At 36.5% G+C, this 11219-nt stretch overlaps 1 protein-coding gene across 2 annotated transcripts in view; it reads left to right on the plus strand.

Moving 5' to 3' along the window:
- The window catches only part of LOC105918900 (BMP/retinoic acid-inducible neural-specific protein 3), a 78982-nt gene that overhangs the window by 64979 nt on the left and 2784 nt on the right, over positions 1-11219 (plus strand). For both annotated transcript variants that reach the window (XM_012854083.3, XM_036141022.1), the window contains one exon: positions 5506-5728. In XM_012854083.3, the coding sequence (XP_012709537.1) occupies positions 5506-5728 (223 nt within the window). The remainder of the gene's footprint in view (positions 1-5505; positions 5729-11219) is intronic.

The following is an 11219-nucleotide window of genomic DNA, read 5'->3' on the forward strand; positions in this document are numbered from 1 at the left end:
AAAGAAACAAATCAGTTCAGCCCTTCCATTAATACACCATGTAGTTGTAAAGCTATTGGAAGCCAATGTGGTGAATAATAAGACTTTTAGCCATACTGAAGCTTTTTCAGCAGTAAAAAGTAGGAATCCTGCTGCTGATCAACATTCAAGCAACATTTGATTTTGGAAAAGTAATAAAAAAAACGCTACAAACTCATCTCCCTCTGTTTTATATGTGTAAATGGGCATATGCAGATGTATGTGTATGTGAGTCAGAGATGGCATCTTGACAAGACTGCAACCTAAGTTGCACTTAAATCGCAAAAACAAAAGACTTCAGACTCAACTTAGGCTACGTTCACACTCCAGGCCTTGGTGCTCAATTCCGATTTTTTTGTGAAATCGGATTTTTTTGCGTGTCCGTTCACATTTCCAAATATATGCGACTATATGATCTCCTGTGTGAACTGCATTCATACGCCTAAGTGTCCCGCATGCGCAGTAGAGGATGCAATGACATCATACGTAGCAAGCGTGCTCATTGTTTGCAGAAGTAAACATGGATCGTAATGCTGCAGCATATCTTGCGTTCTTTACGTTATTCTCCAACCGGAGCCAGCACATTACCAACGCAATCTTTTTAAGAAGGTCGAAAAGGAAGAGAGGAAAATGTTTGTGATGTGAGCGGCTTTACTGATACGGACTTCATTCATAATTTTCAAATAACAAAGGCAACCTTTATGTGGGTCTGAACGGATCTCTTTAGCGCTGTCACGTAAAAACGCACATCTTCGGCGGCCATAGCAGCGAGTAAACATTTTGTTGTGGGGCTGTAATGACTTTTAACAGGTGTTTGTTACCACACAATAGCCAACCTCTTTGGCATAGCCAGGTCCACCGTTAGTGACGTTTGTCAAGTATCAATGACGTGTAGGTCGGATGAATGCGACCTGGCCGTACAGACACAGGTCGCTTTTGAAAAGATCAGATACGTATTCAGGATTCAGGACCACATATCCAAGCGACCTGGGTCGCATTTGAAAAAATCCGATCTGTGTTGTTCAGACTGTCATGAAAAGATCAGATATAGGTCGCGTATGGGCAAAAAAATCTGAATTGGGTCACTTCAGGCTGCAGTGTGAACGTAGCCTAAGACTTGGGCTCTCTTGATCACTCTTAACACACCACACACACCAGGAATATCTCTTAAGATTATTTTAAGAGTCATCATAATATTAGGTGTGTCCTTAAGATTGTCAGAAGGGGAAGATCGGGGCAAGAATACTTAAAAATATTTTTGAATATTTAATACTGGTGGAAGATTAGGTTTTTTTTTTAAGAAAATGGCTGGTTATTAATTAATCATTGGATGATCCAGATCAATTAACTTTAGAATATAATATTAATCGATACCGTGTATCCCTAGTTGTCAGTTTATGTTAGTTTCCCTGACAAAAAAACATGTGCACTGATAATTCTGCAGATATGACAGGCCACAGAGCATTTGCTATCCCTGAGGTAATTTTATTATTGTTTCAAGTTTGCAAAAAAACGTTGCTTTTTTATTTTATACGTCAGTGGTGCAGGAGTTTGGGAGTTTGTCCTTGCAATTGGGGGGTGACCGTTTCGATCCCCCTCTCCGACAGTCTCAGTTGTTGTGGTGGTCAGAGGGCCCGGTGGCACCGATGTATGGCAGCCTCGCCTCTGTGTCCACTAACATAGCTCACCACTGTCAAGGTGTGAATGTGTGTGTGAATGGGTGTCTGATTGTATTGTAAAGAGCTTTGAGGTCATCGGACTAGTTAAAGTGCTATACGAGTACAAGCCATTTACCATCAGTAATAATCACTGAAAATAACTCTCAACATAAAGTATTTAATAATGATTAAATTCTAACCATCCTATGCTGTTTAAATCAGCACTGTTTATTTATTCCACAACATTTCTGGGTGTCCTAATACTGAGGCATTCAAGTATCAATTGATTCAGTCTAAATGTAATTCTAAAAACAAATAATTCTCAAAGCACTTAATCCTTGACATTCATATGTCTATCTCATGGCGGCATCTTTGCCTCTGTATTTAGCTTGTATTTGTAGCTTGTATTTAGATGGCCTGGTCCAGAAAACAAAAGTGCAAATGAAATGATGTGACTGGATCAACAGTAAATCAGTCAAATGAAGGCCCTCCAGTAGCCCGAGGAGAATTTGTCATGCCCCAGAAATGAACTACAGTTGTTATAATCCGTTAGGAGTATGTGATGTAACATCTAATATAATACTTCACGGCTCAGTTGTTGCAATTTTATCTGCTAGCCTTATTTAATGTTTCGTGATAAACATGACAAAAAAAGAGCGCATCAAAGATTTCAGATGATAATTTCTAATTACATTTCCACTTATGATCTGACAAACTGTCTTGCGTACTATTTGGAGGTTATGTCAAACACTGGCTCCATTTTTTGTTGTTTATTTTAGTACGTCTTTCAGCATATCTGTTTCTATGTGTTATTTTGGAAACTTTCCTCCATTCATGAGCACATCACCTCTGCACATCGCTGTTTGAGACATTTCCAGTTTTGCCTTGAGCTGTTTTCAGTGCACCTTGCTGGTTGAGAGCATTCCCACTGGCTACATATTTCTTCGCTGAGAGTGACTTGATTAGCACATTCTTGACAATAACTTAAGCAGCAAGGTGCCCCAACAGCACAGTTTTAGTGTTGTATTTAATAAAGAGAAATAAGTTCCCATGAACCCCCTGTGGATCTACTTGCACATTTGAGCACATGGAGAACATTTTACAGCCTTAGCAGAAAGATCCATAATCATAACTGTGATTTTTAAATGAGGTTTCTACTGTCAGCTGATGGTAGATATGATTTGCTTTGATCTCATGCTGAGAGTAACGTGGTTTATTGAAGAGATAATGTACTTTTAAGTTTGATCAAAATCCTGATTCAAAATGGACAGCATGCTTCTTTTATTGCCCTTATACAGAGAACACCATAAAAAACAGAACTGCAACCCACTAAACCAGACAAACACTAACCCCCATGCTAGAATGTACAATTTATGTTTAAATAAATCCACATTGTTGTTCAAAAAGTGGTCTCTAATAACCAAGAATGAACACTTTTATTTGTACAAATAATTTATCAACTGTAAACTTTAAAAATTAACATTTATGAACAAAATTGGCTAATAATCGTTTGTGTAGAAAGCAAGTTTCCAGTTTTCGCATTCTTATTGCAATCATCATCATCTAGTTTAATTCAGCAATTACATAGTTTTCTTCCTAAAGGAAATATGGTTTTATTCATTTTTAAGCTTACATTAGTTATATATTATATTTCAGTGATTTAAGTTGATATTTTAGCATGAACTATAAGGTTGTTTCTTTCTCAAGCCTTGCAGCCTTTGCTTTCAGTTATTTGTTCTTCATTTCTTTTAATAGCTTCTGTTAGATCTTTTTGCCTCGCCTCAGCACACTTGCAAATATCCACTGAGCTTTTTTTATTGTATGTCATGACAAATGTTGTTTCAATAACTCAAACAATGAAAGATGATGAATGCTGGATGTTGTTTGGCATCCAAAGCATGACATATTTCATCCCTCTGTTGCTCACAGTATCCTTGTTGATGAAAAATTAAACAGACCACTGAACCCTACATGTGGAGAATTTGATGAGGAAGACAAAGCCATTTATTTTCTTGTACTTTAGAACCTGTTTTTCATACATATTACCAGACAAATGATCCAACTAAATCTGCCCAACATATGAAGTATGTGCTTTTCAAGTATGTATACCCATTGAACTTTAGATTTTGTCATATTTTATTCCCAAATTTTCACATTACTTAATGGGATTTAATGTGACAGAACAACAGAAAGTGGTGCAAAATTGAGACTAGGAAGGAAAAGATAACCTTTTGCATTTTATGAACAGAAAATCTGAAAAGACTGACATGCATTTTTATGAAGCATTCTTTGTTCTGTTATGCCTAAATGAAATCCAGTGCAAGTAATGTTATTCAGAAGTCATTTAATGACTAAAGTTGTACAGAACTTTAAAGCTAGGTTGGATTAAATATTGCAAGCTTTAAATGTCTCAAAGAGGGCTGTTCAGTCCACCATTCAGAAACTGAATGAGTATTGCATGACTGCAAACCCATGAGGGCATGACTCTCTGCTTAAAGGAATACACTAGGAAAAGGAAACCTGAATCAGATGTGCCATGAGAGGCTCCTGGTAACAATTGAGGAGTTGCAGTGATCCACAGCTTGATAGGAACATCGGTTGACACCACAGTAATTATTCATGCATGCTCTGAATTTCTACCTTAAAATAGAACTACAATACTAAATATGCAGCTAGAACATGAATTGAGCCAATTACATCACAAAATATTTATACGTATGTGTTAGAAGGGCTCGCTCAGAGTCCCTGCTTAAATTCAATTGAGAATCAATGACTTTTCCTGTAAATTGGTGGTCACAGACTTGGCTAAAAAAAGATAGAAAAATTGCAAAAATATCAATCTGTGGATGATTTGAGGAGCTGGTAATGGCCCACCCCAAAAGACCTACAACTGTACTGTAATTGGAGTAACAGGCGATTCTCCATTTTTGACTTAAACTATCAATGTGCCTTATAATTTTCTGAATTTAATTTCTGAATGTAAAGATATATTCAAACCAGGTTTCTTTTTCCTTCCGCTCCAAAATAATGTACTACTTTGTGTGGGCCTGTCACAAAAGAAATTCCAATAAAATCAATAGAAGTTTGCAGCTGTGAAAGTCCAAGAAGTATTAATACTTTTGGGGTGCACTGTTTATGTGTACCCAATTACTCATTTATACAGGGGCGTATATTGTTTACAACCTTGTTCAATCAATGTATTAATTTCACAGGAACACAAAACACACCTTGCACAATCACTTGGGAAGCTATTGACACCTAATTGGTTTTCTAATCAGATGCTCCATCATCACGATAACATTGTGTAATTACAAACAGTAGCACGGTCATTTTCTAATCAGTCTTGCACATGTTTGATTTTCAATACATCCAATCAAGATGATGACAACGGTGATGTTGTTATTGAATGTCTGGAAATCTAATCTTTCTATTCACTGTCCATCCAGTAAACTGCTGCTCTGAATTGCTGACAGATATATTGTCCTCTGAGCTATATGTCCATCCTGTTTTTCTCCCTAACTGATTTGCATCGAGAGCATTGTAAAACCTCTAGGCTATTCATTAATAATAGGGGGAAAAATCCTGCACCATATCTGTATTTGGTCCTGCCTTTTCCCTTTAGCATATCTGTCAAAAAAAATATTATTTTAATTTAGCCCTGCAGCACTTGGAATCCCATAGCCCTTAGAACAAAACTTTCTAATTTGCCATGGCTAAACCAGACAAATATAATTGGAAAAATGTAAAAAAAATAAAAATAAAAGTTAGCTTGGTCCAAGTGTAAAAGGACAAGTTTTTCTCTCATTTCATATATCTTTCTGCCTTCCAGAAGAGTTCCAAAACTTTGTTCGAAGGCTTCCCACATTCTACGCCCTCAACGCGTCTGCCATCCAGTATTTCTGGAAGATGGAGCCATCTATTCACCAACGCTACAAACAGCTGGAGCTCAGCACACAGCAGCTCGTAAGCAAAGCACGCCGCATCATCAACAAGATCTTCACCCTCAGCAAGAGGTGTCAAACTCAACCCAAAATTATTATGCTACGGGAGAGGTGAGAAACTGAGAAGTTTTCTTGATTACCTTTTTTGTTTTGTTTTTTTACACAGAGATGGATGTTTGTGCATGTGGAACCACGTATTTATTCCCTCCGTCCCCTGCTGTGGGCAGGGCTCTGTTATCAGATGAACTTGGCAACGCATAACACGGACCCACACAATAAATTAATGCATTGACATTAAGCTGTGTTCCTAAATAAGAATTTGCAGTGTTTTAATGAATTTTACAGCGCAGAAGGAATGTGCATATGCAGCAGTGAAAACATAGGCTTAAGGCGTCCATCTTCAGATCCTCCAATATTTGTTTTCTATCAGTATAAGCTCTCAATTATGGACAATTGTGTTTATGTGCATGCAATTGGTGAATTCAGGAGAAAGTCCAAATATATTTATTTTGCAGTAGTATATATATTTTAGCCTGGCCGGCCAGATTGATAATGTGTAGCACTTTATGTTCTGCACATTATCAATCTAGGACTGCTCCAATTGAATCCATTTGGAGAAAGGAGCAGAACTCTCCAAGCTGATTGGACAAAGCAACACCTTTCCTTCCCATTGTGTATTTGAAATGAGGACCCAAATGCAGAGTGTGGTGGAAGCAAAATAAAGTTCTTTAATAAGAAAATCTTACAAAAAAACTTGTGAACAAGAGCAGGGCTTGAGACATGGGCAAAGAACTGGACAGACCAATAGAGACACAAGGAGCAAGCCATGGAGCATGAAGCAGAAAAGCAGGGCACACAAATCCAACAGAGAAACAGAAAGAATGAGAGACACTATATACTGGGCCAGAGTGGGGAATTGAGGCAGAAGACAGGTAAAAGTAATCAAGAGGGAATTAGGATTAGCTGAGACCAACAATGAACTGGAAGCCAACACAGGAGATGTAACAAAATGTACATGGACTGAACCAAGAACAAAATTCACAAACTAATATACAACAGAACTAAAATATAAACAACCACTTAAGGATCAAGAGCATACGTGAATAACTATAGAAAGTATGATCTAAAAAAACTCAAGAATTAGTCAAAATACATACACCAAAATCAAAACACAAACATCAGAGGCCTATTTCACAAAAGCCGAAACATGACTAAGTCAAGCCAGGTGTACGCAATCCAGTTAAATGCGATTCCCCGGCGGTCTACAAAAGACCAAGAAGTCGATCACAGATTCACTGATGCTACAATGGATGGAGATGCATGCACCAAATTTCAAACCAAACAAGCAAGATCATTTGATAGTGACTGGTGAGGAACTGAAGCACATCACGGAAAAGGAAATGGCGGAAACACTGCTGCTATTATAAAAAAAAATAAAAATTGTTTGGAGCCACTTATATTACAAGAAAATGGTAAACCTTTTTTCTCTGATCTATCTATTATAACTTTAGAGGACACTGTTTTGCTGAACCTTCCATAACTCCTCAAGCAGTAGATTGATGAAAGTTTTTTTCAGCTGACAGCCGTTGCAAAACAATGTTCACCTCAGATTTTAATAGTGGCATCAATTATTAATACAAATATTTTTTGCATTTAAAACATTAAGGATAGACTCTAAAGCAAATTGAAAGACGTTAATGTAGGATATCTGATAACATAATATTATTACCATTAACAGTTCTTAGGTCACTGAGCCTTATGGTTTGTATAGTTGTTTTTTTCTTTTTCATTTCGGGGCTGTGCGATGCGTATTTTGTGCACTTAAGGGGAAACATGTTTGTCTGGAGGCTGCACCAAAACAGCGACCCCTAAAGTTGCAGAATTTCATGGAAAATAGTGTGACATCTGACGTTATTGTCAGATGTCATTCTAATTCCATCAACACATGCAATAGTCTATTAAAGGCCTTTCTGTTAAACTCAGAACAACAACAGTCTTCAAGAACAACAGCAGTCTTCAAAAACACAGTTAAACAGTAGCAATGCCCCACATGGATAATAATAAAGTTAACAATAGGCTACCATCATATTATTCACCTTAAATGTTAGAAGTGTATAGGTTTTTATCTTAGCTGGTGCAGCTGGTGCAGTTTTTAATATTTTGCTTAGACAGAGATTTTCAATCCAAAATTATATGGTAAAATGTTAGCCTTGGGCATATTACTCAGAGAAATATAGAGGTAGTTCACACTTTGCAGTTTTATAAGGATAAATTGTTCATATTCTTTTGTTTATTAGTTTTTGTTCCCCTTCTTACCAATACGCTCAAGAGTTGTGCTTCATTAACTCTCTGCACTTCAAGCAGTGTCTTGGTTTTGTTTGCTCTGTCACACATCTTGTGCCTCCACACAGACAGGATTTTGTTATTGTTGGGAAGAAGGGGGTGAGGTTCAGCGGTTTTCAAATTATTTTGTTTGTGTAAATGGAGAAATTGTGGATAATTTGACTTATTCATAAGACATTAAAGATGCAACAAAGTATCTCAAACATGAAAGGTTAAAAACTCTAAGTAATAAAAAAAGCTTGCGTTTTCTTTTTTTTTTTCTTTTTTTTAAGAATATCAGCACTTACAGAATGAGACTTTAAGAAATGATTTGTTCTCCTTGGGATCATTAGTTAGTGTTTTTATTTAGATTTTTTAAATCACTTTACCTGAAAAATTAAACACAGATGGTTTTATACCTTGTTTTAATCCCTAATCAATGCTATAGAAGAACAGGAAAGTCTGAAAATTGGTTGTAGTTTGCCAAAAAGAAAGGTGATTTTAATAGCTGTCTTTGCTACTTCACCAAATAAACTAATGTTTTAATAGGATCCAAATGTGCATATTTTTCTTAATTACATTCTTAATTACCAAGCAGGTCTCTATTGTGGAAACTATTTTTCTCAAGATCCTCAAATATAACACTGAATTCATTTAACATAGGCTATTCAACGTCAAATTATATGACCCTGTTAGGTTGCCTTTATACCATAAAGTACTTTTTTCCTGACAGTATCCTAACCTAAACTAACTAAATTAAAGTACTGTTGAATCATTATCGGCAAAGGCACTTTGATAAATTATTATACAGTACAACCATTTTATTAGTGGCTTCTAAAACCACTGATAAAACTGGTATGGTAGACTGAAGCCTGAAAATTTTAATATTACCACAGCTTGTTTGTGATATTGGGTTTTAGGTAAGGTTTACTGGTAAAGACATGTAGCATTGTGTGCATTGCTTACAACATGCAAAATCTCACAACGAGGCATGGGAAAATAAGATTTCTGATCTAAAATGTTTGGTAAAATTACCACAGATGTAGGATTTTTCCATGGAAATATAAAAATATATTTACAAGTTTTTTATTTGTTTTTTTCTTTTTTCTAAATCACAATATTGGGAAACCTAAGCAGATATACTGACTCTGAGGAAGAATTTATTTTTTATTTTTCTGCTTTTTGTATAATAATGATGGGGACCTGATAAACTGTTTATACTTTTTAGGCAGGTTTATCTTTTGCAATAGTGTTATGCTTTTTGTTACTTCTTGCAAATAACTGTTTCAAAAATAATAAATTGATGGATTCTCTACCATGAAATAAAGTAAACACCAACTTTAGGGTAATTCCCTTTGGAATATTCTTTGGTTTCTCCATGCACATTTGAATGACCGCTTTGAAGTGACAGTTTCACTCAAAGTATGCGCCTCAACAGTAGCTCGTGTTGTATTTTAGAATTTAAATATATTAAGAAAAATAGTGATTTTGTTTTCAAAAAAAAAAATTAAGGTTTGAATTTTCAAAGCTATCCTTTCTTATCTCATTCTTATCCCTGAATATTTTCTGTAAAATAACACTCTAGCCGCTCTTTTTCTATTATTTTAGTACTGAAATATTAGGGAAAAAGCAGGAAGAAAAATACTGTCAGCAGCAAAGACATACGTTCTGATTTCTGCTGCGCTGTTTGTGTTGAGGTGTCAGAACAGTCATGATGGAGCTCTGCAGAACAGCTGGTGTGCTCTTTTGTTAAATGAATGTTTCTTTTAATGGGACACACTATAGTGCGTCTTCTGGGGGAAGAAGACGCACTATAGTGTGCGCCATTTTACACCCTCATAGGTGTAAAATTAATCTGCAGCAGAAAACAAAAAGTTTGTGTGTGACATTGATCTGAATAAAATAAGCTGATAGTCATTGAGCAGATTGCGGAATGAACACACAGCTTCTCTTTGGCCCTTACTTCATGCCATGTCTCCATGAAACTACGTGTCCTGCTGATCGAATGCAACACATGATAGTTAGACAGCTTTCTCTCTCTTGCTGTGCACAGTCTGAACACACTGAAGTTAGAATATGTGCAGCTAACTCGAACTGATGAGATCCTGAAATGCTTGGTATTTTCACATTTGCTGTTTACTGACAGATTTTCCATTAATGCTTAATCAATCTGACCTCATGTTGATCAAGTTAAAGTATCAGTGAGCCTCACACAACACTCCCACTTATCCCACTTATGATTATTATTATTGCTGTTGAAACAACTTGGTGGATGTGGATTTATTTGTGTGTCGGGGTTGTTGTAAGCGTTTTATTTTTTATTGTTTATGCTAATTACTTACACACAAATGCACACATGCTCACGTTAATAAAGAACTCTGCAAACCTTTGGGCACAGCTGAACGCTTACCTCCACACAGCGCATACTGTTAACACAAATTTGGGTCCTTGTATAGCCTTGTTTGTCACTGTTCCAGCTATTTAACGCAAAGTATTATTTGGACTTTAGATCTGAGAACATTGAAAAAAGTAGCTAGATTCTTGTAGCAGTTTCCTGACTTAAAATGCACCCATTTATCATAGGACACTCAACTAGAAAATTGTATTCCTTGGATATTTAACTTGTATTGTTTGAAGAGAGGCCAAGAGTTGTAAGACTTTATGTCAGAAAGAAACAAGTTACAAAGTTTAAAGTACGAGTACAAAAAAAATTCAGTTCCATGTATATGTCTGAAATTGTAAGAGGTATGACTGCAGATACCTCTGGTGGGGGCACTGTATGTAGCAAAGAAGTTAGGGGTCGTTCACAATTCTCAACATTTTCAAAAGTGTAAAACACATACTCTTTTCTTGGATATGCCCTCCTAAAACACAGTCTACTAGGTAGAAAACATACCTAAAGAATAAAAAAAGTACATGTATAACCTGTCACATTCATAATTGCATGCAACGTTTTTTGGTGTCTTTGGACTAGCTGTATAACGTCCAGTTTTTAATATACACTCCAATCACCAAGGAACCGCTGTGTTTTAGGAGTCGAGTAATTTTCTAAGAGAACGTCAGGCGTTAGCTAGGCAGTTTTTCCGAGCTAAGAAAAGTAACCAAAGCAGCTCCACAGAAGGCGGGGATTAAGTTGCTCTCTGAACGGACAGTGCAGTGGATCACTCGCAGCACCTATAGGCTTTGTTATTTCGCTGCATGAAGAATGTCAGGTGTTGCATAAGTCTTGACAGCTCTGCGTATTAAGATTGTTGCAGGAGAACAGCAAAATATGCTGAAA

Source organism: Fundulus heteroclitus, chromosome 9 (assembly GCF_011125445.2).
Source record: "Fundulus heteroclitus isolate FHET01 chromosome 9, MU-UCD_Fhet_4.1, whole genome shotgun sequence".
In the NCBI taxonomy this organism is placed as follows: domain Eukaryota; kingdom Metazoa; phylum Chordata; class Actinopteri; order Cyprinodontiformes; family Fundulidae; genus Fundulus; species Fundulus heteroclitus.